General features: G+C 39.7%; 1 protein-coding gene and 1 long non-coding RNA gene across 2 annotated transcripts; one reads left to right on the forward strand and one right to left on the reverse strand.

Annotated features, from left to right (window-relative positions):
- Positions 1 to 934: 934 nt before the first annotated feature.
- Positions 935 to 7,956, forward strand: LOC141757557 (uncharacterized). Its single transcript, XR_012591671.1, has 9 exons — positions 935 to 1,384; positions 2,490 to 2,520; positions 2,965 to 3,118; positions 3,473 to 3,671; positions 3,750 to 4,568; positions 5,239 to 5,510; positions 5,640 to 5,821; positions 5,929 to 6,029; positions 7,765 to 7,956. It is a non-coding gene; the product is annotated as an uncharacterized LOC141757557 (long non-coding RNA).
- LOC141757556 (uncharacterized) lies at positions 2,438 to 23,994 on the reverse strand. The gene is made up of 50 exons (XM_074618117.1): positions 23,791 to 23,994; positions 22,344 to 22,489; positions 22,141 to 22,253; positions 21,886 to 22,019; positions 21,176 to 21,399; positions 20,964 to 21,070; positions 20,770 to 20,888; positions 20,501 to 20,636; positions 19,198 to 19,280; positions 18,985 to 19,104; positions 18,784 to 18,885; positions 18,544 to 18,702; positions 18,337 to 18,419; positions 17,453 to 17,597; positions 17,325 to 17,369; positions 17,059 to 17,226; positions 15,685 to 15,804; positions 15,467 to 15,577; positions 15,326 to 15,358; positions 15,090 to 15,224; positions 14,815 to 14,961; positions 14,539 to 14,673; positions 14,245 to 14,402; positions 13,978 to 14,122; positions 13,807 to 13,861; positions 13,573 to 13,639; positions 13,329 to 13,462; positions 13,194 to 13,237; positions 12,914 to 13,087; positions 12,024 to 12,178; positions 11,812 to 11,925; positions 11,538 to 11,653; positions 11,005 to 11,159; positions 10,710 to 10,915; positions 10,422 to 10,599; positions 10,096 to 10,320; positions 8,756 to 8,925; positions 8,603 to 8,673; positions 7,988 to 8,088; positions 7,759 to 7,878; positions 6,137 to 6,274; positions 5,892 to 6,046; positions 5,626 to 5,725; positions 5,242 to 5,477; positions 4,119 to 4,302; positions 3,748 to 3,996; positions 3,450 to 3,632; positions 3,282 to 3,338; positions 2,932 to 3,077; positions 2,438 to 2,835 (listed from the first exon to the last, which is right to left on the reverse strand). Exons 1-50 carry the CDS (start codon positions 23,831 to 23,833, stop codon positions 2,791 to 2,793), a joined length of 6,489 nt encoding a protein of 2,162 aa, XP_074474218.1. The 5' UTR covers positions 23,834 to 23,994; the 3' UTR covers positions 2,438 to 2,790.
- Positions 23,995 to 24,666: the final 672 nt, after the last annotated feature.

The raw sequence follows: 24,666 nt of genomic DNA on the forward strand, positions 1-24,666 counted from the left end.
ATAACATTTACATGACATTTTTAAAATTGTTATGACATACTATACTATGACTTTTTATGAACTACTAAACTAGGATTTGATAATGACATACTAGGGGTACGACTTTTTTTCTTTACTTTTTTTTTCTTGACATACCACACTACTTTATGGCTTTTGACATTTTTTGATAACACTACAGGCTACTATGATTTTTTTTTGTGAAATACTATACTATATCTTTTTTATGACATAATATACTATGACTTTTTGACATTTATGACCTACTATACTATGACTTCTTGAAATTTTTACGACATATACTATGACTTTTACATTTTTACGACATACTATACTATGACTTTTTGACATTTTCATGACCTACTATATGACTTTTTTATATTTTCATGACATATAATAGTATAGTATGTCATAAAAATGCCAAGAAGTCATAGTATAGTCTAAACTATGACTTTTTGGACATTTTTATGACACTATACTATGAGTTGTTTTTTTTTGACATTTTTATGACATACTATATGACTTTGACATTTTTATGACATACTATACTATGACTTTTTGATGACATTACATATTATGACTGACATTTTTATGACATTATATATTATGACTTTTTGACATTTTTATGACATATAATAGTATAGTATGTCATAAAAATGCCAAGAAGTCATAGTATAGTCTAAACTATGACTTTTTGGACATTTTTATGACATACTATACTATGAGTTGTTTTTTTTTGACATTTTTATGACATACTATATGACTTTGACATTTTTATGACATACTATACTATGACTTTTTGATGACATTACATATTATGACTGACATTTTTATGACATTATATATTATGACTTTTTGACATTTTTATGACATATAATAGTATAGTATGTCATAAAAATGCCAAGAAGTCATAGTATAGTCTAAACTATGACTTTTTGGACATTTTTATGACATACTATACTATGAGTTTTTGACATGTTGTTTTTTATTTCTATGACGTACAGTAGGAGCCCTTGTGGCTTGTTTTGTTAAAGAACTACAAGGCGTCGCGGTTTGAGAGGATGACGCAGTCCCAGTGCGTCCGACCCAGGTGTTCTTTTAATACATCCAGGTGTGTGACACGAGGATGCCGAGTAGATTGTTTTTCATCCGCTTGTAAGCATATGCAAGCATATGCAAAGGAGATTACGTTTGATTTCGCTTTAGCTTTTTATGTTGAACTAAGGCCTACATTTTGGAATACTTTGATGCATGCATCAAACTATAGTTTCTTTATTTTTGACACGTTAATGCATTGCACATTCGCATGCACTGGACTCTATCAGTCATTCATTTGCCTGCTGCAACCCAAACCAAACCTAGACCTTCAATCAACCCAACAAAGCAAGTAAGTGATGCATAATATAAGCTACTGTGGATATTATTGCTAATATTATAGGCTAATGTATGAAAGCCATTACACCTAAGTTACTATATAATAACTGACTTTCTATGAACTACTAAACTAGCATTTTTTCTGACATTTGTGTGACATGCTATACTATGGCATTTATTGGTATTTTAATGACATACTAGTGGTATGACTTTTTTTTATTTACTATTTTTTTTTCTTGACATACCAAACTACTTTATGGCTTTTGATATTTTTTGATAACATACTACAGGCTACTATGTTTTTTTTGTTAAATACTATACTATATCTTTTTTATGACGTAATATACTATGACTTTTTATGACATACTATACTATGAGGTTTCTTTATGAAAATTTTCGACATATAGTATTACTTTTTTTTTTACAAGAAAATTTTCGACACTATACTATGACTTTCTCAGGAAAATATTCGACATACTAAACTATGACTTTTTTTCAGGAAAATTTTCGACCTGCTATACTATGACTTTTTTTTTATAAAAAATTGACATATGACTTTTTTTTATAAAATATTTTCGACATTCTATATTATGACTTTTTAAATGAAAATTTTCGACATACTATTCTATGACTGGTTTTCATAAAATCTTCGACCTACTATAGTATGAATTTTTTTTGCATTAAAATGATCAGCATACTATACGATGACTTTTTTTCATAACATTTTCGACATGACTTTTTTTCATGAAAATATTCGACATACTATACTATGACTCTTTTACATAAAATTTTCGTCATACTATACTATGATTTTTTTTTCAGGAAAATGTTCTTCATACTATACTAATTACTTCTAATACTACTATAATAACTGTTTTCTTTTCTTTTCCAACCTGTGGCTTTATTTCCACCATCCTGGATTGTTGGTGCTTCATTTATGAATAACTCTGCCACAAGTTTACACTTATTTACTGGAAAAATATTCAGAAAGGTTTTTGTAGGATGCTTTTTTTCTTTTTGTGAAATATGTAGATCATTTGTGTTGCAGTATATAGAGAAAGAAACATTTTTTTTTTGTTTACTCTTAATTTATTGTTTACTCTTATTTTTCCTCACAGGAAACAATAATTACACAGTTTGGAGGTAAAGGTCAGTAAATAACACATGAGCAGTAAATTACATGTACAACACTGAATTACTTGCCATGTAGCACAAATTGCCATAAACATTACAACTGTTGCACTTGAAAAATGTAAGTGCAACACAGGAAAACATGATTTTTTACATTAATTTGTGTATTGTAATATACAGTATACTGTACAATAGAGTTGAATCTTATAGTCTGTAGACTTAAAAACATTATCACTGATTTGTTTTAGAAAAAAAATTCAATGTACTGTACAAAACTTGAATTATGGTTTATGTGTCTGATTCTTCTGCGAAGTTGGGGTTGGTGAAAGCAGGCTGTAACAGAAGAATGACACAACTTAGCATTTATTTTCCCATAAAAACATAACCACGTATTCACACCCAACCATAACAGGCTAGTCAATAACTTACCACATCAACAGGAGTGGTTGTTTTCGTTGGCAGGCTCAAGCCGCTCAGTTTATACCCTCGGACACTGAAGACATAGAACAGCAGTCCAGCTATCAAGCTGAAAACCACAATGGCTGCAATGACGGCGACGGCTATCACCCCTCCATCTGTAGCTGTACAAATGGAGAAACACCAGATGTCTCAGCAGGTATGTTAAAACATATTTTTCATTTTAATAATTTTTAAAGCTACTCAAAATTCAAACATGTCATTAGTTGCACATCTACATTGGTTTGACAACCAGCTGCATACACTGGGAAAGAAAAGTAGAAGGTAAAGGAAATTGCAAGGAAATTGTATCTGGCACTTACAGATGCCACCTGGATCATCAGTGGGGAAAACCGGACCGTCAATATCTGTTGTATAGTCTGAAAATAAGGTTTCACACAGAGATAGTGTTAATCTTAAAAAGGAAGCTGCAGAAATGAGCCTGTATTCCATTCAGATGTAAAAAAAAAAAATACAAAAAGGATCCTTACACTGGCGGTGGCGGCATGCAAAGCCTCTCTTCTGCAGGCAGTTGTTGTCATTCCAGCGTCCGTCCTGGTACATCTCCACGCAGTTCTCCTCGGCCACGTCCCCGGGGTGAAAGGCTTCATTGGGCTCACCGGGAGCCCAGTTGACGAAGCCCAGAGACGTCGTATCTGTCCAGCCCCAGCCAACTAGAAAATTATACATACAACATTCCAGCATCAAAAAAGGTTAGTGCACATATATCTGTATATTTCATGTGACAAAACATGGTATCATTGTTCCTTTGTCCATTTTTATACTCACAGTTGCGGTCCCTGGTGAGGCCGATCCAAATGTGGTGATATTTGGTGTAGTTGAGGTTCCTGATGAATTCCACCTCCGCTCTGCTGTGGAGGGACACCAGATCTGCCTTGACCGACTGGCAGTAGTGTAGGGAGTCTGGCCAGGAGAAACCCTGCTGACGGTTGTACACGTAGTAACAGTAGCGGCCGTAGGGTATCCAGAATGGCAGACAGTTCCCATCACCAGGGGCGGGAGTCGGCGGCGGTTTCTCTGGAGACGATATAAGTTACATCGTCAACGCTTCAAGTGAAGTTTTTTTTTTTTTGTTTGTAAAAGACAGACGAGGGAAAAACCAGAAAAAAGCAAAAGTAAGTTCACTTTATGTTACAAACCATGGGAGAACTTGCAGATGTAGGGTTTAGCTTGGTCACACTTGGTATCGTTCCAGGTCCCGTGGAACGCCTGTGAAGCGTGCATACTCACGCAACCCTCATCCTTAATGTTGCTGGGCTCTCCTGGTCCCCACTGAGTGAAAAAAACTGGCCAGCCATCTATCCACTTGTAGGAGCCGTCATCCTGCGTTACAAGAAAATATGAGCTTGGGGTTCAATGATTAAATTGTCAGTTTACTCAAATTTACAGATATTTTCCCAATTGTAGTTCCAAAGAAACATTTTAACATGCTATAATTTCAAAAACTTCAGCGCCCATTGAGATTAAATTATTGTTTTTACTTCTCTGCTACCATGTTATTCTTCTCAACTCAACTCAGACTTATCTTGTGACCCTTTGGAAGGGCCCGACAACTAAGGTTGGGAACCACTGTTCTAAACTACCTAACTGTAAGTAGTTAAAACTAGCTCCACCAAATTATACTACTATACCAAATTACAAAGATCAAAAAAATCGTTACTCATTAAAACGTATATTATTTTAGATTTCTTTATGATTTTCCTATTTTAATACCTTTTATTTTTGCTGCAGTGTCTGTGCCACATGGCTTGTTTTTAAGGACCAAATGTTGCCTGCATATTGTTGGTAAAATTAAGCTTTAAAAATTGCCACTATTTTCTAAATATGCATGTCTAAATTTAAGTTTAAAAAATGTACAAAGGTGAATTTTGTTTTTAGTTGTGCTTTCATTTTTGCTCCTTAAACAAATTCAGTTTATTTCAGATTGAATGTGGATACATTTTTTTAACAGTAACAGTAAAATCCTTCATACACATTGATGAATCGGTATGAACAATCTAATAATGTAATATACAACAATATATCAGCCACTGTCAGTCACATCATTCCGCTTTTGATACTTTATGTGCATTTACTGATTATCCTGTACTTTTACATTGTTGTATTGATAACACTTAAGGATGTGTTTAACTTTGCTTGTTGCTTATTTATACATAAATAGCTATGATCGATTTCAAACCAAGTTTTCGAGGACTTAAATGTCTTTTTTTTAATTTGCAGCTAGTTTAGATGAACTATTGTGTGTTCCCTCCCTGACAGCACCTTGCGCCTGAGTCCGATCCAGGCGTCAGCTTTGTCCTGCAGGACCACTCCAGCGACGAAGGCCTGGTCGTAGCTCATGTCGATGCTGGCCAGGTTGCCTTTGTCCTGCTGGCATAACATCTGAGCTGCGTCCCAGGTCGCTGGTTCCTCCACCAGCTTGTAGCAGTTCAGGTACCAGGAGATGTAGCCAGGCGGGCAGGGGCTCGTGGTTGGGGGTGGAGGGTCGATGCTGCTCGCTGATGTGGAAGCAGATTGAGAAATGTCTTAAAGTAAGGCCTGGACAGGGATTTAGCTGCTATGTTTTAGATGTTTTCTGTAATATCTGTTACTAAAAGGGAAATGTATTTGAGCAGAAAGAATAACAAATTGGGAGTGTTTCCTGACATTTCTTCCTGTAGCAGACGAAGCTATGAATCTTATGACAGGCATCATCGTTCCACTTGCCGCTCACCAGATGGCTGTGAGCCATCGCCACACAGTGTTCCTGTTGAGAAGGACAACAAATCTTCAAGCCATCTATTAAACACATGAGCTTTTTAAGCGGTGTAGGTGTTAGTCCTGCCTGTTTGGAGCAAATCAGGTGGGCAACATTGTGAATCTTTGTACACACAATTCTATATAACTTTGTAGTGAATGTAAAGTATCCTCACCGTTCCTCCTGCATTGTTGGGCTCCTTGTCGTTCCAGTTGGTGTACAGCACAGGGCTGACCCCGTCACTCCAGGCGTACTGATTCTCTGACACGAGATCTGACAGGCCGATCCACGTGGGAAGCTCCAGGTCCCTGAGGTAACTAGAAACAAAGTCTAGAGGAGAGGAGAGGATCAACATATAGAGAGAGCAGTCTCTTTGACCTGCAGCCACTGGACCGATCACGTCTCGTAGATTTAGCTTACCATTCTCGTACTTGTCATCAATAACTGCCAGCTCTCCTCCTTGTTCTTTGCACCAGCTCCGAGCAAAAGACCAGTTGCCTTTAATGTCCTTTTCCTTCCCTTTGAACATGAAGCACTTGTCTTTGAAACGCATCCAACCTGAAGGGGAAGGGAGGTAAATACGTTACATCATATTTCATTGATGATTGGATGATCACGAGCGAGAGACAGAGCGAATGAGAGAGCAAGAGAGAGAGGTAAAGAGCGAGCGAGAGAGACAGAGGTAAAGAGCGAGAGAGGGAGAGACAGAGACAGACGTAAAGACCAAGCGAGAGAGACAGAGGTAAAGAGCGAGAGAGGGAGAGACAGAGACAGAGGTAAAGAGTGAGAGAGAGACAGAGGTAAAGAGCGAGAGAGGGAGAGACAGAGACAGAGGTAAAGAGTGAGAGAGAGAGAGACAGAGGTAAAGGGCGAGCGAGAGAGACGGGTAAAGAGCGCGAGAGAGAGAGATAGAGGTAAAGAGCAAGCGAGAGAGAGACAGAGGTAAAGAGAGAGAGACAGAGGTAAAGAGCGAGAGAGAGAGAGAGAGAGAGAGACAGAGGTAAAGAGAGAGAGATAGAGGTAAAGAGTGAGAGAGAGAGACAGAGGTAAAGAGCAAGCGAGAGAGAGACAGAGGTAAAGAGAGAGAGAGAGAGAGGTAAAGAGCAAGCGAGAGAGAGACAGAGGTAAAGAGCGAGAGAGAAAGAGAGAGAGGTAAAGAGCGAGCGAGAAAGAGAGAGAGGTAAAGAGAGAGAGAGAGACAGAGGTAAAGAGAGAGAGAGAGACAGAGAGACAGAGGTAAAGAGCGAGAGAGAGAGACAGAGGTAAAGAGCGAGAGAGAAAGAGAGAGAGAGGTAAAGAGCGAGCGAGAGAGAGAGAGGTAAAGAGCGAGAGAGAGAGAGAGGTAAAGAGCGAGAGAGAGAGAGACGGAGGTAAAGAGAGAGAAAGAGAGGTAAAGAGCGAGCGAGAGAGAGACAGAGGTAAAGAGCGAGAGAGAGAGACAGAGGTAAAGAGCGAGAGAGAAAGAGAGAGAGAGGTAAAGAGCGAGCGAGAGAGAGAGAGGTAAAGAGCAAGCGAGAGAGAGACAGAGGTAAAGAGCGAGCGAGAGAGAGACAGGTAAAGAGCAAGAGACAGAGAGAGCAAGCAAGAGAGACAGAGCAAAAGAAAGCGAGAGAGAGAGCATAGTATGTTATAAGTTATTGTATAGTATGTCATAAAAAGTCATAAATAAAAGCCATAATATAGTTTGATGACTGAGTGCACATTTAGGGAGCCAGCATATGACTGAGGGCCACACAGGAGTGTACACGTAAAACAAAATATCTTTTTCCACCGAAATCGCTAACTTTAGCCAACAGCGCTAGAATTGATGACAGAACGCAACCCGTTAAGTTAAGTTTAAAAGTATTTAAATGTACCGTGGGTTATTAAAATATAATGCATGCCTTTCATGTCACATTCTGGGGCCACACAGAAGGTTTCTAAAGGCTGCCATTAGCTCGTGGGTCGCACTTTGAGTAACTATGCTCTAAAATATGACATACCTATCTACATAACACATCATTGTGGGTGATTTATGTTTATATTTAAAAAGTGTGTGTTACCTGCAGGGCAGTTTCCATCCCAGGGCTGTGTGGGTGGAGGATCTGTGACGACTTGTCCAGGGAACTTCTTACAGACGTAACCTGCTCCAGCCCGACCACAGTTTGCATCGTTCCATCCACCTTAACAAGCCAGAATTCATATGTAAATATCTCCAACAGGGGTCCGTTCAGCACAATAAATAAACAGATCTATGTGGTTGTGATTGTCCAATGAATTGAATTTCAATACCTTGATGTCTGTTCATCTGAACACACTGTTCCTCCCCGTTGGCGTTGTTGGGTTCACCTGGACCCCAGTGAGTGTATGTCACAGGGGAGGAGTCCAGCCACCTGGGCAGGTAAAACAGAGAGGCGTTGACCTTTTTATGTGCACATCTTAAAGAGAAAGTCCTCTCTGGAGCAGAATTTACATTTTGCTGTTGCAGTGATTTGGACAATAAAATAAACATCTACTGTACAGACTTCCTTTCTCAGCTGCAAATCAGAGCACCGAGGCTCAAATTGATGAAACCATTTGGTTCATTTATTGGGAGTTTTACTATTGATATTGAATTAGTGACTCATATCAAATCCAAGTTATGTTAAATGTTGATCCTATAGTTTTGAATCAGAAAATGTCTTCATATTCCACTTAATTCACAGTGAGTGCTGTGATGTTGTCCCAGCACTATTTGTTTCTGGTGACATCCTCACCACAGTCTTCTACTCAGATTAAAGAAAGACCAAATCAAATTTACAAAAAAACTGAGCTGTGCTAGATTATAAAAATAATGTGATATCTAATTTTGGGAAGATTTGACCTTTTAAATTCACCTCAACTCCAATCATTTAGAAATACACATACAGGTATTGTCCACCGGCGATGCCGAACATCCTCATGCCAATCCAACCTGCAGCAACCTCGCCTGTCCCCACCTGGAAGAGCAGCACAACATGACACAGACATATTTCACTGTGACATATTACAAGATATTCTGATAAAGAAAAAGAGACGCACCATGCTGTTAACGTATGCCTGTTCGCCTTTGTTGAGGATGGAGACGAGTGTGGCACTCTCGTTTCTGCAGCGCTGCACAGCTGTGTGGAAGTCCACTATGTCGGTGTCGTTGTAGTAGTAGCAGATGCCGTCGTTCTTCCTCCAGCCAGGGTTAGGACCACAATCAGTAGCTGAGGAATGAGACGAGAAAAGAAACATGGGGATGATCTTGCTTGTTACTTTACGCCATTACACTTACATTGAAAAGCTTACCAAATGAAACGCATTAACGCAACCTGCGATTTTTAGGTTGTAGTAGCTCAATTTTAAAGCTAGAGTGAAAACACTGGCGCATGAACACTAGAATCCATCGGTACCAACCATGTCATACTAGCTTGTCGTGAAGGAGGCCAAATAACACTCCAAAGTTAGGCTAAATTTTGACGAGGAAAAGCTGACCTGGGGGTCCGTTGACCTCTGACCTCAAGATATGTGAATGAAAATGGGTTCTATGGGTACCCAAGAGTCTCCCGATCGACAGCCCTAATGAAGTATATTGGGTACATCAGGGTACATTCACTACTCTCTACATAACAGTCACAGTAGTTTACTCTATAGTGAGCAATAAATTGATATCTCTGACACTTGCATCACTCTGAATTGTCATTTTGCGTCATCACTGAGAGGTTGTAGTGTCACTCAACTAATTTTAGCATCTCTAAAATGGGAGGCATTGCATTGTGGGGAATTTTACAGTACACAATAGTACAGTACATACATTTAACACTCAGAGGGTAGATATATTGCACTATATAGTAAATAGGGAGTGATTTTGGACACAGCGTAGGTATCAAAAAAGAGTGGGAGTAGCTATTCACATTTACTTATGTTACAGTAATGTCGTTTTTTATTAAGCTTTGGGTGTAATTGCACATTTTGAAGTATTTCTTTTGAGTTAGTACATGTTTTCAGATCTTTATAAACATCAAACTGTGAGGCCTTTGACATAGTGTCAAAGTGCATTATGGCTTTATTTTATTCACTGTTTATATTTTAATTATTTTTAGCTTAAGGCAATCTAGTTTGATATAGTATAATTTATTTATTTTTGCCATACAATATTAATTAACCAGCCTTTATTTAACCTGGCAGACCCACCGATATTTAACATCTGTCTTTCAACAGAAATATTTCCAAACATGCTGTATCAAAAGTTAAGTTTCACTCTTATTAGACCTACAAGTCGAAGACTTATAAAAGTTGCTCTCTCTACTACCTCAGCTCTAAATATCTAAACAAACACTAGGAAAACAAAAACGTGTTCTTGTAGGTAGGACAGGTGCATTGTGGGAACGGTTTACCTGGGATTGGAGGTGGGGGCACTGGGGGCAGGACGGGGGTCTCTCCTTTAGTAATCATGCATATCCAGTCCTGGTGAGCATCACAGTTGAGATCGTTCCACCAGGAGAGGGTCCCGTTGGTGCTGCTCACCATTTCTACACACTCCTCGCGGCCTTCGTGGTTGTTGGGCTCCCCGCGACCCCAGTTGGTGTGCGACAGAGGTGTACCGTCGCTCCAAGAATAGCCTACATGATGGGAATAGTCATGAGGTTTTTGGTGTATTCTTTATTTGTACACAATTATTTTTTAACCGGGGTCCACTCTATAAAACACACATTATACTCACCTCCTTCTGTAGGGTTGTGCTTGAGGCCGATCCACTTGCTCGTGGCTTTGCTGTACAGAGACAGGAACTCTTCCACCTGCTGATTGTGGATGCTGACCAGATTGGCTCCTCTGGCGACACAGTCCTCGAGTGCTGCTCCCCAGCTCTTCTTCATGGACCAGTCCACATTGTGGAAGAGCTGTAATAAATCAGCCAATACTGTAAATCAGTACTTGAAAATTGACCACCGACCCAATGCCCTCTGCAAAGAATCATGGTTTTAATTGTTTAATCTACTGCTTTATATACCCGGTAACATTCTCTGAAGTGAGGCAGAGCCGACCACCCATCAGCACAACCCGGTACAGGAGTAACAGTCGGGGCTTGGGTGGGTGGGGTGATGTCGGGCCTGGGTTTCTCACAGACGAAGGCGTGTTTCTCTGTGCACTGCTTGTCATCCCAGAAACCACCGATCTGACCCGTTGTCATAGCCACACAAGTGCCATCTCCGTTATCTAGAGACAAAAAGGTCATGTGTTTTCCAAATGTATATATAATGTATTATTCTGTCCAGCTTATATTAGGGTTAGTCTTAGGTCTGTACCTGGCTGATCTCTGTCCCAGTGAGTGAAGGTGAGAAATAAGCCGTTGTCCCAGATGTAGTCGACCCATCCACCTGAACCTCCTTGAGCACGTAGGCCAATCCACCACAAACCAGTCTTTCCCGAGAGTGCCACTGTAAAATGTGACTGCTCATAACTGCAGTGAAACACAGACAGACAACTGAATCAAAAACTCCAGCCAACCAGGTCGTTACATTATGATGACATAATCTTTAAGATGCTCAATCTGCCACCATTATTAATTCATTCAGCCTTTTTCATGTTACAGTTCAGACATGTGGCAAAGCATATTATCCAGAGAGAACCTGAAGGGCAACATCACAATAACATTCAATTCCTACATATTCCACTTTACACACATATCTGTATCTGCAAATAATGTGTCACGCTATTGCTATCCAGAAAAGGAGAACATAAAGAAATCTAAACAAGAATGTAACAACTTTGCCTGTATGATTTAAAAAATAAAGAGTTGTTCCTTGAGGAGATAATATAGGAATGGGTTGTCACTCACATGTCTCCAATGTGCAGCAAGAAGCCGTCCTGGTCTTTACAGAAAGCCTTAGCATCCGACCAGGTCCTGGGGGTCTCCTCCATCCAGTAGCAGCCGTAGCCGTATGCATCCCAGCCCTGACACATATTACAGAGGTGAGGCTATTGCAGTAACTATCTCATTACACAACATGCACTGTAGCTCTTTTTCAACAGGCATCATAACTTGAATCTTCGCTTGAAAATAGAACAGAAAAAAGTGGAAAAATAAAATGTATGGTTAGAGTTCGTCCTACCTGAGGACATCCGTACACAGTGGGTTTTACAGAGGGCACTGGGTAATGTGCTTTGGGCATTTTGCATATGTAGGTATTGAGTTCTGTACAGGACACATCGTTCCATCGTCCAGTCTGGAAGGGAGATGAAATAAACAGCAAAATTACCACAATTCACTGCAAAGATAGTATAAAATGACTGGTGTGTGAGACTATTTTTCCACCCTTCTCACCTGGTGTAACATCTCAACACAGTCTTCATTGAAGCCATCGTGGTTGTTGGGCTCCCCTGGAGCCCAGTAAGTGAAGCTCACCATGTGTTCGTCAGACCAGGTGAACATACCAGTCACAACCAGGTCATTTAGACCAGTCCACACGTCACTGGTGGCTGGAAAAGATGACCCCGAACAACATTAAAACAATTTTTTTTTAAATGTGCTTTCTTTTTCTTCTCTCTATCTTGGCAGCCCACCAAAGACCACAAGCTGACAGAGTCAAAATTGAATCAGTAGCCCTAAATGTTTTAGGTAGGAGCGAATAAGAATACATTTCAAGTGTTATCTGAACTGTTTCCTTCAACCTCCTTTCTACTTTTTTATTTTAGCATTAAATCAGCTTTCACTTCCTATTTTTCTAGATCCACACAATAGACTGTATATAAAGATGGATGACATGACAGCTCCCCAAAAGTGAAACCAAAACATCTGGATCGCCCGCTGGTGGCTGGCTGCTGGCTGCAGTATGAGCCAAACTAAAAAGTCAAAGTACACGTCAAATACATTTTTCCCAGATGCTGTTTGTGTCATTTTAGGTAGTTCTTATCGCGCTGATGTATGTTCAAGTATTCATTTGTTCGATAAGTTTGGTTTTAATTAGTTATTTGAGACAACAAAAAGGGGGTGAGACGTCATGATTGGCAGACGAATCGCGATTGGTTTGAGCGGGTTTCCTTGATGCCGCGGCTCCATCGCCCGATCACTAATGTGCAGACTCTGGCTCCAAATGATATTAAAATCTCAAGATAGCAGCTCCCATATCCGGGATATTTTGGCTTCCCTTCTGTACAGTGGGAGGAAGTGGAGAGACGCGTCGTCAAACTTTATATACAGTGTATGATCCATACCCATGTACAGGTAGCTTTCCAGCCAGCTCTGCTCCTTCATCGAGAGGATAGATACGAGTTCAGCACCCAGAGCCCTGCAGGTGTCCTGGGCATCATCCCATGTCTTTTTGTCTCCAAAAGGTTTATAGCAGAACTCTCCAAACTCATACCAGTCAGGCCCTGAACACCTCAGCTCTGTAGGACAGAATTCAGAATCAGTGCAAACACACAAATATTCACTTTTTCATAAAAAAAATAATGTCTGCTCAGAGGAAAGAGATTAAAATACATCTCAACTCACCCCCATCTGCAAAAATGTAAGACACAGCATAGTTTCCATTGTATCTGTAGAGAAATTATTAGTTATTGAATTAGCCTCCAGGGACTGTTGCACTACACAAGGATAAGGGATTTAGTCTGAAACTCAGCTACTTACTGTCTTGAGGTGATTCCATTCCTGGTGGAGCCGGAATAGAAGTCTTTTCCTGCAGCCTTCAACAAAGTACAGTCTCCTCCAATGTCATTTAATATCACCCCAGCATGGATGGCTGCAGCACAGATGTTTGAGTCCTGTTAGAGGAGACAGAGCAGAGACAGAATTATATATTTACATTTTAAAAAAATCTTTCCTCAACACTGTACGGAGGTTATAATACAGATAAGACAATACACTCGCATACCCCACGATATTCTACAGTGCCGTACACTCTGTGATAAGCTTCGGCGCAGCGTGCTGGACAATGGACGCTGAAAGACACATGGGAATCAGTTGCTTCAGATGTGTATGATGAATGGAAATATCACAAAAAATAATGTATTATATAAAAAAATAATGTATGTAATTATCGCTCAAAATATAAACGCTACACATAATATGCAGTACATCACTATATGTGTAAAAATATTTCACTCACGTCATTTTATCGTTGGCAAAGTTGAAGTTGGGCTTATTGGCGCATGTGATTGCATCTGTTCAACCACAATTTTTCATTATTGACCATCAGTGTTTATTTGTGACAGTATCACAGCAGATTTTGTAGGAATTTGGACGTAGACTTGTAACACTAGTAAATTGGTTTTCTTACAGTCCGGTGTGCATCCTAAGATGTCGAAGCGAAGGCCTGCCTGACCGTTGAACTCCAGTGGGAGGATGCGGACGTACTGAGCTGACACAGGTGTACCCAACAGCTGCGTATCAGCACTGTCTCGGTCTGTTGAGCCTGGGAAAAACTGGAAAACAAGGAAATCCAAAATGACAACCTGTTCTCCGTCTTCAGTTTGCTTTTGAACCAGAAAGGTCTTGACCTCTCCGTAATCTTCAAGTTTGGCGGGTGGCTAGTCTCCTTACTCACCTGCCCATCAGCAGTGTAGTCAGTCCAGCTTGTTCCGTCCGTACTGTGCTGGATCTTAAATTTGGTGAGCCAGTGGTCATTTTGAGGACAACCCTGGATTACTATTCCCGTTACTTTTCTGGTCTGGCCCAGGTCTACCTGGATCCAGCTTGAGGTTGCTGGAGAAGGGGACATTAGATATTGTACGAGAACAATGTGAGGATACCAATTCAACATCACATAAAGATGAAACCCTGTCTTCACCTTTAACCATCTATGAAAACATTATTTTGTCTGTGCTGGGTTGGTACGTACGGCTTCCTGAAGGCATCCAGCAGGAAGTTCCATCCAGACGGGCTTTGTTGGGAGTAAATTGACCAATGGAGGAAGAAGCGGAGAGCTGGGAGTCTGAGATGTTCCCGTCCTTGACACCCAGGCCATGCAGACACACTGCGAGCAGCCAAATCACAAAACATTAGCCTTAATCTGTGATTGTAACAAATTCAGGGGCATTAAGTGATACTCCAGGAAACATGGAGGTTGGATTTTAAACTACAGAAATGAATCAAAGAGTGAGAAGAAGAGCACCACCTTTTTGTTCACAGCTGTAGACGATCTCAAGGTATTTGGAAATTGTGGGACAGGGGTCCTCCTCAATATGGGCGTACGCAAAGCAGAAGGGATGGTTGTCACACATCTTTCTAAAGTAAGGAAGAATACCCGGCACTGTGCAGCTTCCTACAGAACAGTGATCAGATTTAAGGTTAAGCATAGATCAATATTTACTTTTTAAAATTTGATTTGAACGATTGCCAGTCAAAAGGCAACAATACACATTGACAAGAGTGACTACTGTGCAGCACCACCTGCTGATCCATCCATGTGTGGACAGATGTCATCACTCTTTCGTCCGTAGAAAGCCGACTGGATGTTAATGACACTTTCGGCTGGACAGTGAAGGACAGCAGAGGAGTCCTGGCACACCAGCGCCGTCATGAAACCTGCAGCAGGAAGGATTCATACATCAAGTATTTACTTGGTGACAACCGATCTGATCATAACATATTTATTTATCTGTTGTCACTGTGTGGAAAGTTGTTACCATCATGAGGTGGAGGAGGCTCAGGTGTGTTTCCTGAAAGAGGAAACATGAGTATAGTGTTAAAAACATGTATTAACACTGAATATACTGTAGTGTTCTGTTTGCAAATGCCAACAACAACAATTAAAGCATAGATCTCACCTTTCCGTTTGCAGATGTATCCTCTGTTGTACTCACAGTTGTCGTCGTTCCAGTAGCCGTTGTTAATTAGTATAGACAGGCAGTCTTCACCGTAATAGTTGTCTGGGTTACCTGTGAAGAAGCACGAAGAAAGGGAATTCAGTTGTCATTTTTTTGCAAGACAATAATCCTTATACATTTCTCACAGAAATCGTGCAGAACATATTCTTCAAACTAACCTGCAGCCCAGCGGATGTATCTGAAAGGAGAACCATCTGCCCACTCCCAGCCGCCTTCAGTGACGGAGTCATGACCGCCCATCCACAGAGAGATACCTGTGGGACTCAGCTGGATCACACCTGAGAAAAAAAAAACACAAAATACAAATTAAGGGGAGTCAAGTTTAAGAATTGATCCCGAAAAGGTCCTTTCTAGCAGATAATGTTCGGTGTGGAAGAAAGTTTAAAGCCTGTTTCACTTCTTGGGTGTGGTCAGAAGTGTGCTTTCTTGCACCTGTAACAAACAACAGTGATGTCACTGTGTCCTGATGTACACTTGTAAATCACTGCAGCAATGTGAGAAGTTAAACTACTGGAGGTCAGCGGAAACAAGATTTTCAGCAGGTGTTCAGTTACTCTTTAAAGGCACTATGTGCAGAATTTGAAACCTGTTGTTACCCTGCAGTGGTAGTATCAAAAAAAGATACCAATACTACACCGCTACACCCCCTCTCACAACACTAAACATAATAATAAGATAAAGTATCTTGTAAACTAGACCAATTTTCACTAGAATTGTCTCACCTTTCTACAAATAAAAGCCACCAGAATAATCTTAAAGATGCTACAGTTACAAAAAACTCAACAAGTAGTGGCTTTAAAGCAAATAGAAAATAAAAAGCAATCAAAGATTAAATTGGTTTAATGCTAGTATGTGTGTGTGTATATATAACTTCAGGTAGTTAGAGTATAATATTAGGGACACTGTTAGAAAAAGCAGAGGTATAGAGAATTAAGTAGAAACGTTTTGAGGAGAAAATCATCAGAATTATGAGAATTTTTTTTTAACATTTAAGAAAATAAAGTTGATAATTTACAAGAAATAAGTCATAATTTTCTCAGAAAAAAAGTTGTAATATGTGTGATAATAAGGTGCTTATTGGTGAAACCTATAACTCCATGTTAAAGCTGACAGACTGCTTGAGTATTAGAAAATATCGTTATATTACAACTTTATTCTTGAACTATTACACAACTTATTTCTCACGACATTACAGCTTTTATCACAAAATCTAATTTCTCCCCTAGCAGTGGCCCTGATACACTGTCAAATTTGAGACATAATTGATACAAAAAGCATGATGTAATATAGTTCTTTAACACACTTATGTAGTATCTTCAAGTCGACTGTTATGCAGCCACCTGTTGATATACTCATGTGAACACTCAAGGAAAAAATAGTCACAAAAGAATAAAATAATGGGACAAACACAAAGAATTTATAAAAATGAATAAGTAATAAACAACAATAGAAATAAACTAAATCAGGATCAGTGCAGAAGGAAAAGAAAAATCACATGTCAGAACATTGGAGTAAAGGTGTAAAGGTCAAACCTTGTATGAAGGCCTGTTCGAAGGGATCGGTGATACTGACGAGGTCTCCTCCCTGGTTGACACAGTCGGCTCGAGCCTCTGCCCACGTCCTCATCGACAGGTAGTTAAACAGGTAGCAGTAGTCGTTAAAAGGGTCAGCCATCCAAGAGCCGCATTTCTCATTCCATCCTGAAACAAACACGACCGTCCATATATGCACATATCCAGATAAACACATTATCAGTTTCAGATCGTGTTTGTACTGATCAGTGTAGTATCAAGTTAACCTGGTCCAGATGTCGGGGGCAGGGGAGGGGGTCCTTGTCCCTTGGCTATGGAGAGACAAGACAAACAATAACTACAAAATACAGTCTGAATCCAACACAAGAGGAATAAAAAAGATAGTGTATCAGACCTTTTTTGCAGATGTAGTCCCATGTGGCGGTGCAGAAATCATCATTGAGTTTCCCAGGGTCATGGTGAGTCATCCCTCTGAGGTGTACGCAGTCCTCGTCCTCCTGCCAGTTGTCTGGCTGGCCGAGCCCCCATGGGAGGAGGTCCTGAGATCCAAAGAAAAAAAAGTGTTGCTTTATCATGAGCAGCTTTACAGTCATACTGCTGCACTTTCCCACCATGAAACATTGAGGAGAGACCAAGATCTTCCCGTGGAGGATCCCATGATTTTCAAATGTTTGTGATTATGGTGATGTTCAAGGTGATTATTTAAAGAGGACCTATTATGCTTATTTTAAGGTACATACTTGTATTTTGGGTTTCTACTAAAACATGTTTACATGCTGTAATGTTCGAAAAACACTTTACTTTTCTCATACCGGCTGTGCTGCAGCACCCTTCCTCCCCCCCGAAAAGCCCAGTCTGCTCTGATTGGTCAGCTGGCCCACTCTGTTGTGACCGGTCAACCGAACCTAACTTTTCAGACTCCGCTTCAGCTCCACTCTAACTAGCTTTGTTTGAGGGCGTGCCAAACTAACTAGGCAGATATTATGCAAATGCATGTGACATCACTACGTTACGGAAGACAAAGCAGGACTTCAAGCAAGGCATTTCAGCCAGTTCAGGAGCAGTGTTTCTGTGGGGGAGAGTAACTCCCTTTGGCAAAGACTTTGGGCTTTGTAACTTAGCCGACCTTTTACATGCACAAAAAAAAACCTATAGAACACACTAAAGGAAAGGGAAAAAGCACAAAAGCATAATAGGTCCCCTTTAATTTCTTGGTGTCAAACTTATATCATTTTACAGTTATGTGCATCACAGTATGTTCACGGTTTTATCACTTACTGCAGGAGTTCCATCGGTGTATACAAAGTTGTTTTCATCACTGATATCATTCAAACCCACCCAGGCTTCACCTGGCATGTGAGCTGAAGATAAAAGACAAGAATATCAAGCTCATTTTAATTTCAAACAATATATTTAAATTCACAACATTCATAGAATTTATTAAACGATAATTGGATGAACTAGAGTGCTTTCGTAGCCGCTCACAGGTAAGGAAACTCAGTTCTTCCTCTGAGTGGAAGCTTGTCAGGTGACCCTGCTCTGTGACACAGTGAGCTTCAGCATCCTGCCAGTTTTTCACCGACTCAGACTGAAAATGATAGCAGAAGTCCCCAAACAACAAATATCCAGGGTCACAGTGGGAATCTGGAGCAAAAAACATGTAACAGTTATCAACACAGCTTTAGCTAGACAGTATGTGAAGAGGAAACATGAAGTCTGACTGACCTGGAGCTGAAGTTGGTTTGGGGTTTTGTCCACCTGTCATCTCACAAATGTAACCAAGGCTCTTGAAGCAGTTGGTCGTTTCCCATTTGCCCTCATAATTTCCTGGAAGAGAACATAACGGTCTTGCAATGCCAGTCTCAACTGAAAACATATGTGATAATTTAAGGCTAGAATGGTAGAGTATTATAAAGTAAATTCTACCTGTGAAGATTTGTCCACAGTCCCAGGTGCCTACAGTGTTTCTGGGCCAACCAGGACCATAGTTGGAATAAGTTATCTCGGTTTTATCCACCCATTTGAAATCCCCGTCCTGATCCTTATCTGGTGACAAATGAATGGAAAGGGCATTTTCACAAATCATATGTTTTGTTATCGTTTCACAGTGAGCATTAAAAGATTTGGTGTGGAGAGTACCTGATAAACCGATCCAGATGTCAGGAATGTCCACTTGGTGAAAGTCTGGGAGGTTCCCATTTATGAAGAACTGTTCTTCTTGACTGCACACGAGGAACAGGACAGAAATGACAGACAGGGTAACATTTCTACTGTACTACTACTACTGTCTACTCCTGCAGTCCTGCTCTGCAACATAGCTTTTTAGCCTCTTTTTAGCTCATTGTTTTGGTTTTACGGCCCACAGCTTGAAGCTGTTTTAAATGAAAGAGCTCTGATAAACCTCCTGTACACTATCTACCCAGCAACAAACTGCAAAAAAGACAAAGTTTGTTGGTGAACTTAGTGGAGCATTTGGTAGCTAAAGTGACAGATATTTCCCTCAGGAGTTGGTGGAGACCAAAAACAGAGCTAAAAGAGTGAATATTGGTCATTCATCTCATTGTTCTGTGTCTGCTTGATGTGTAAATAAGCAAATGGCTAAAACTGTGTTTGCCAAACATTTTTTCTGGGGACCCAATTCAGGATAGGCCTTATCTATGAATCGTAAGAAGAGCTAATTTGTGCGTTAATGAACGTTTCTGACCATTTTTACTGACATTTCCGCATCACCTTATAATACCATGAATTGGTCATTTCGAAGAGATATACGTTTGATAAATCACAATATGTTTTATACTTGTGTTATTGGAAACATATACACATGTTAAATACTTTATAAATGAGACCAAATTAATGCATTTAGGCGGAGAACAAGCTCCCGTTTTTTCCTCTCATCGGTAAAACAAACGTAATGTACGCTAGCCTGTCATATCAGAGTCAATGTTATAATTAGGCTACAATTATCAGAACAATATGAACATTCAGGCTCCCTCAGGTGGCTCAAAGCTGTACTGCAGTTATAAATCTTAAAAGACTATGGAAGAAATTCTGCAAATTTATTTGGCAACCCAATTAAAATCTCCTGCGTTTTCAGCTTGTTCTGCTGCCCCAAGTGGCCAAAAATCAATTAATGTCGCTTTAACTTGAATCTTGAAATATTTATATGTAACTGGCCAAAACATAATGTTGACATAAAGTCAGCAAACCGACTCAGTAATGTCTTTTAATTGGCTTAGGTGACATTAGCCACCTTAAGGGTGGTGGTCATACCAGACCAAGAAAGCCTGTTGCAAGAAAAAAAAAACTCCAGTGTATGGAACTGAGCAACGATGCTTTTACTGCTTATGAATTCAACTTTTCATGTGTAAGATGAAGATTGTACTATTTCTTCTTTTAAAAGTTACATAGTGAGTGACTTTAAAAGCAAATGCTTCTTTCCTACCTGTTTATAATCAGCAGGTAGGCCCCCATGACGGAGCACTTGGTGAAGGCCTCGTGCCAGGTGGTCAACAGATTGATGTTACTGACCATCCAGTAACAATTGCCAGTGAAGCTCAGCCAGCCAGATGGGCAGATCGCTGGAGGTGAGTTTTAGAGGAACAGCAGGAAAATGTTGGAGGGAACAGCAAAGAATCTTTATTCAATAATCATACTTTTATGATGAAAATAACAGATATGATCTTTGCGCATTTCCAAAACAATGCAGCTTACTGTTCAGTGGTCGTTTACACATGTAAGGACGCTCATATCTGCACACATGGGCTTTCCATTTCCCAAATTGATCTGTTGAATCTTTCATGATTGCAGAACATAAGCCGGCCTGTGCATCACTGTTGGAAGACGATGTGTTTAAATCTTCATTGCACAAATTATTTAAATTACACGTAAACAGTATGATATTTTACCCTGTAGGTTCACCATCAGCCCAGTTTGTGTAATCCTTAGCTTGAGCATCAGACCAGGTATAGACAATGTTTCCTGCTTCAACTTGACATGAAATCTTGTTGCATTTCTGGAGGAACAAAGTTCATCTTCACATTGATGTACTCAATATTCATATTTATAAATAATAAACAGACAAGTGAGCTTCTTAATGCCACACTATGTTCCTCCTCACCAGTGTGGAAAACCCAATCCAGAGGTCAACCCACGATGGGTCCAGTGTTCCTGTGATGTACTGCTCTTCTCCCTGTGTGATAATGGACACCAGGTCTCCTCCCTCCTGCACACAATCATGTCTCGCTGCAACCCAACTCTTTCTGGTGTCAGCCTTCAGCTTGTAGCAGTTGGAGCCGTACTGTTCCCAGCCATTGGCTAAGTCACACTGGGGGCCAGGATTCGCTAAAGAGCAGGAAAGAAAATATGTTCAACCCGCCATCAGGATTGATTTGTCGGATGTTAGCTTTGGGATCCTAGCACCATTTTGCATCTTAACAATACAATAGTTGTTTACTTTTTTTTTTAACTTTTGGCCCTCCAAGTGAAAAAGTTTGTGCATCCCTGGTCTAGAGAGACCAGGAATGTATCGTCTCTGATCTGAGCTCATTTTTGTTGAGATTTGATCAACTTTACATGAAAATACAAAAAAATATTGTGGGTTTTGCATAAATTCAAAACTTCAGAGAAATCATAAATGAAGGCAAGTATTATTCCACTTGGAGTTAAATGTAATTTTTGTTACCCACGTAGCCAGGGAGAAACAAATTGCACTAGAGCTTCAATAGATGAAGAGAAGAAGAAGAAACTTAGCATAAGAGTTTCAGCTCTGCAGCTTCACAAAACAAGATTAACATCTAAAACAGTACAGACGCCAGTTGGTGGACTTACGGTTGATGTACTTGCAGATATAGTTCCTCTCAACACCGCAGGTCTCGTCATTCCACTGTCCAAAGCTAGATCCTACCACCTGACCACAGTGCTCATCCTCGTTCCAGTTATCAGGCTGGCCTGTCCTCCAGTCTCTGAAACAGGAGATTATTTTGAATAAATTTAAGTAAAAAGACTTTACACATCCTTGAGTGTTTTTTATTTACGTATGAATGAACTGAATGCTTTTTCTGATGTTGGAACAGTATTACATACGCTAAGCTTGGTATAAAAGGGCTCCCATCACTCCACTCCCAGACTCCTTCTGTGACTTTGTCATTCAGTCCCATCCAGTAGATCTCTGTGCCGATTTGTGTCCTCACCCACAACTAGAAATGAGACATAAACATACATTAACCCATACTGTGTGAAATATTTTATCAAGTCTTGTTTCTGGAGGCTTGTGCGTATCATCTCACCCTCTCATGAATGTCCTGAATGCTCATGAGGTTGGTGTTCTGCTCCAAACAAAACGCATTAGCCTCCGTCCATGACTTTTTATCAATTGAAAAGAAGTAACATTTACTCTCAGACTCCCTCCAACCTTCCCGACACTGGCATTGGCCTGAAAACACAACAATACAACATAGTGTTAGTGTGCACATAAGACAAAAACATGATATTTTGAATAGGAAAAAAAAAACATTTCAAAAGAACACAGTAATTATGTGAGACAGCACATCCTACTACCATCATGTTTCTCAATGAAACACTAAGATTTGAGTTTAATGGGCAATTAAATACATATTAAACACAGAGGTCTGTTAATCATGTTTTTTAAAAATACAGATGCATGTAGAATTGATGCACCATTACGCAGATTACAAGATAATGTTATTACAATAACATCTTTCAGTCAGCAAGAATAGTTACTTTTCATGGTTAAGTAAAACAAACTGCCCAGATGATGGGGGAATGTCACAAGCTGGTGAATCATTTGAATGCCCATCAATCATAAAAGTCCCATGACAGATCCACAGTCCAGCCATGTCAGTCAACTCTCATACAAATCTTTGGGTAATGTTTGACTTTAACAACAAGACACTATAGAATCATCACATGATTTGCACGCATCCGTAATGGGTTGCAAGACCTCAAGAAAACCACCACGGACGCAAAGTTGAACCAGCTCACAAGTGACTCTCCATCTGAAACAATGCGCCACCATGCAATGTAAGGCTTCTCAAACATCAGATACTAAAAACCTGCCATCAGTGCCTAAAAGACTAAACCATTAACACTCTTCAGCTTTGATGACCGCTGATATAAAATGTTTCAGAATACAAAATATACTACAATCCTCTACAATGTAAACCATAATTTATTTCTAAAGACAATTGGTAGCGTCGACAAAATATTAACCCAGTGTCTAGAGACATTTTAGTTACATTATTAAGATAAGCAGTTGATTTTTATCAGATGACAGACTGTAGTAGTTGCAAGATTGCTTGAAAATTAGTTGAACAACAAAGTACTAAGTATGTAGTAAAGTTCAGAAGTCTTTTGTACGATATTTTTTGTTTCAAGTGTTTTTCTACCCATTTTTTTTTATTACTTTTATGCTAAAACAAAACGTTCATATGAGATTCTGGTTCACACAATCTCCCTTCTATCTTGGGTCTGTGCTCTATGCACTTTTAATAATTTCTTCCAAAAATACAGCACAAATCATTTTATCAATGTCCCCAACAGCTGCCTAACATCCAACACATATTGAAAGCACAACTTTCAGTTCATATTTAATATATTTTTTGTTCATGGATATACTTGTGTCTTTATTTTGAGGATTACAAAACTAAAACCAGGTTCAGCGCTCTCAAGTTTATGCTTTGACCTCCCCAAAAATATAATGAAAAAGAGACTCACCGCAAGCAAGAAGAGCAGCGAAGCTGAGCAGCTGCAGAAACATTCTTTCTCTTCTGTCCGTTTTTTAATTTTTCTGAAGTCACCTCTCAAGGTGTGTTTCTACACATCCTAATAGCTTTAAGTTTTTCTCCAAACTCCCCTGCACCTGGCAGTGTGTGTGTGTGTGTGTGTGTGTGTGTGTGTGTGTGATGTGCTCTAGCTCCCAGTTATCAGACCTCTGAGCATCTTCTCTTTGGTTCACCTCTTTTCTGCATCCACCCAGGGTCCAAAGACTGAAAGCAGTAAAACACAGATGACAAACACTTGACCTCTCATGACTCATTTTCTACATTACAACCTACGGTAGTTTGCCACCAAATAAAACTTAAATGATTAAAAACAAAGTTGACTATTTTGATTCCACAATTTGCAATATTAAGGATAAAACATTAGAATGTCATAATAACATTTACCAAAAATAAACATGTATTTGACAATACAAAATGGACATATTTTCTAATTTTCATTTTTTTCTACATATTACTTCTTGCTGAATGCATTTTATTGTAAAACATCTTGAGTCAATTGACTGAATGTGATATATAAACACATTTACTTACCTAATCAAGAAATTAAAATGCCGGGGGGGGTCCAGTTCAATCTTGCAAATTTCTGATTCATTAGAAGCTAATCTACAGAGGCTGCTAAAATGTTTCTACATTCAATGATTTTCACTCATTTGAATTACTGTTAACAAGCTGGTCACTGGCCAACCATAGTACGCTGAAACCACTCAAATCACTATACAAACAAGCACTTCAATCACTGCCCAATTGTTTTTAAAAATGTATAAGATTGTAAATTGGGATGACCTAATAGAATATGCAAACTTGTGCT

The sequence above is a fragment of the Sebastes fasciatus genome, chromosome 19, assembly GCF_043250625.1.
Source record: "Sebastes fasciatus isolate fSebFas1 chromosome 19, fSebFas1.pri, whole genome shotgun sequence".
NCBI classification, from domain to species: domain Eukaryota; kingdom Metazoa; phylum Chordata; class Actinopteri; order Perciformes; family Sebastidae; genus Sebastes; species Sebastes fasciatus.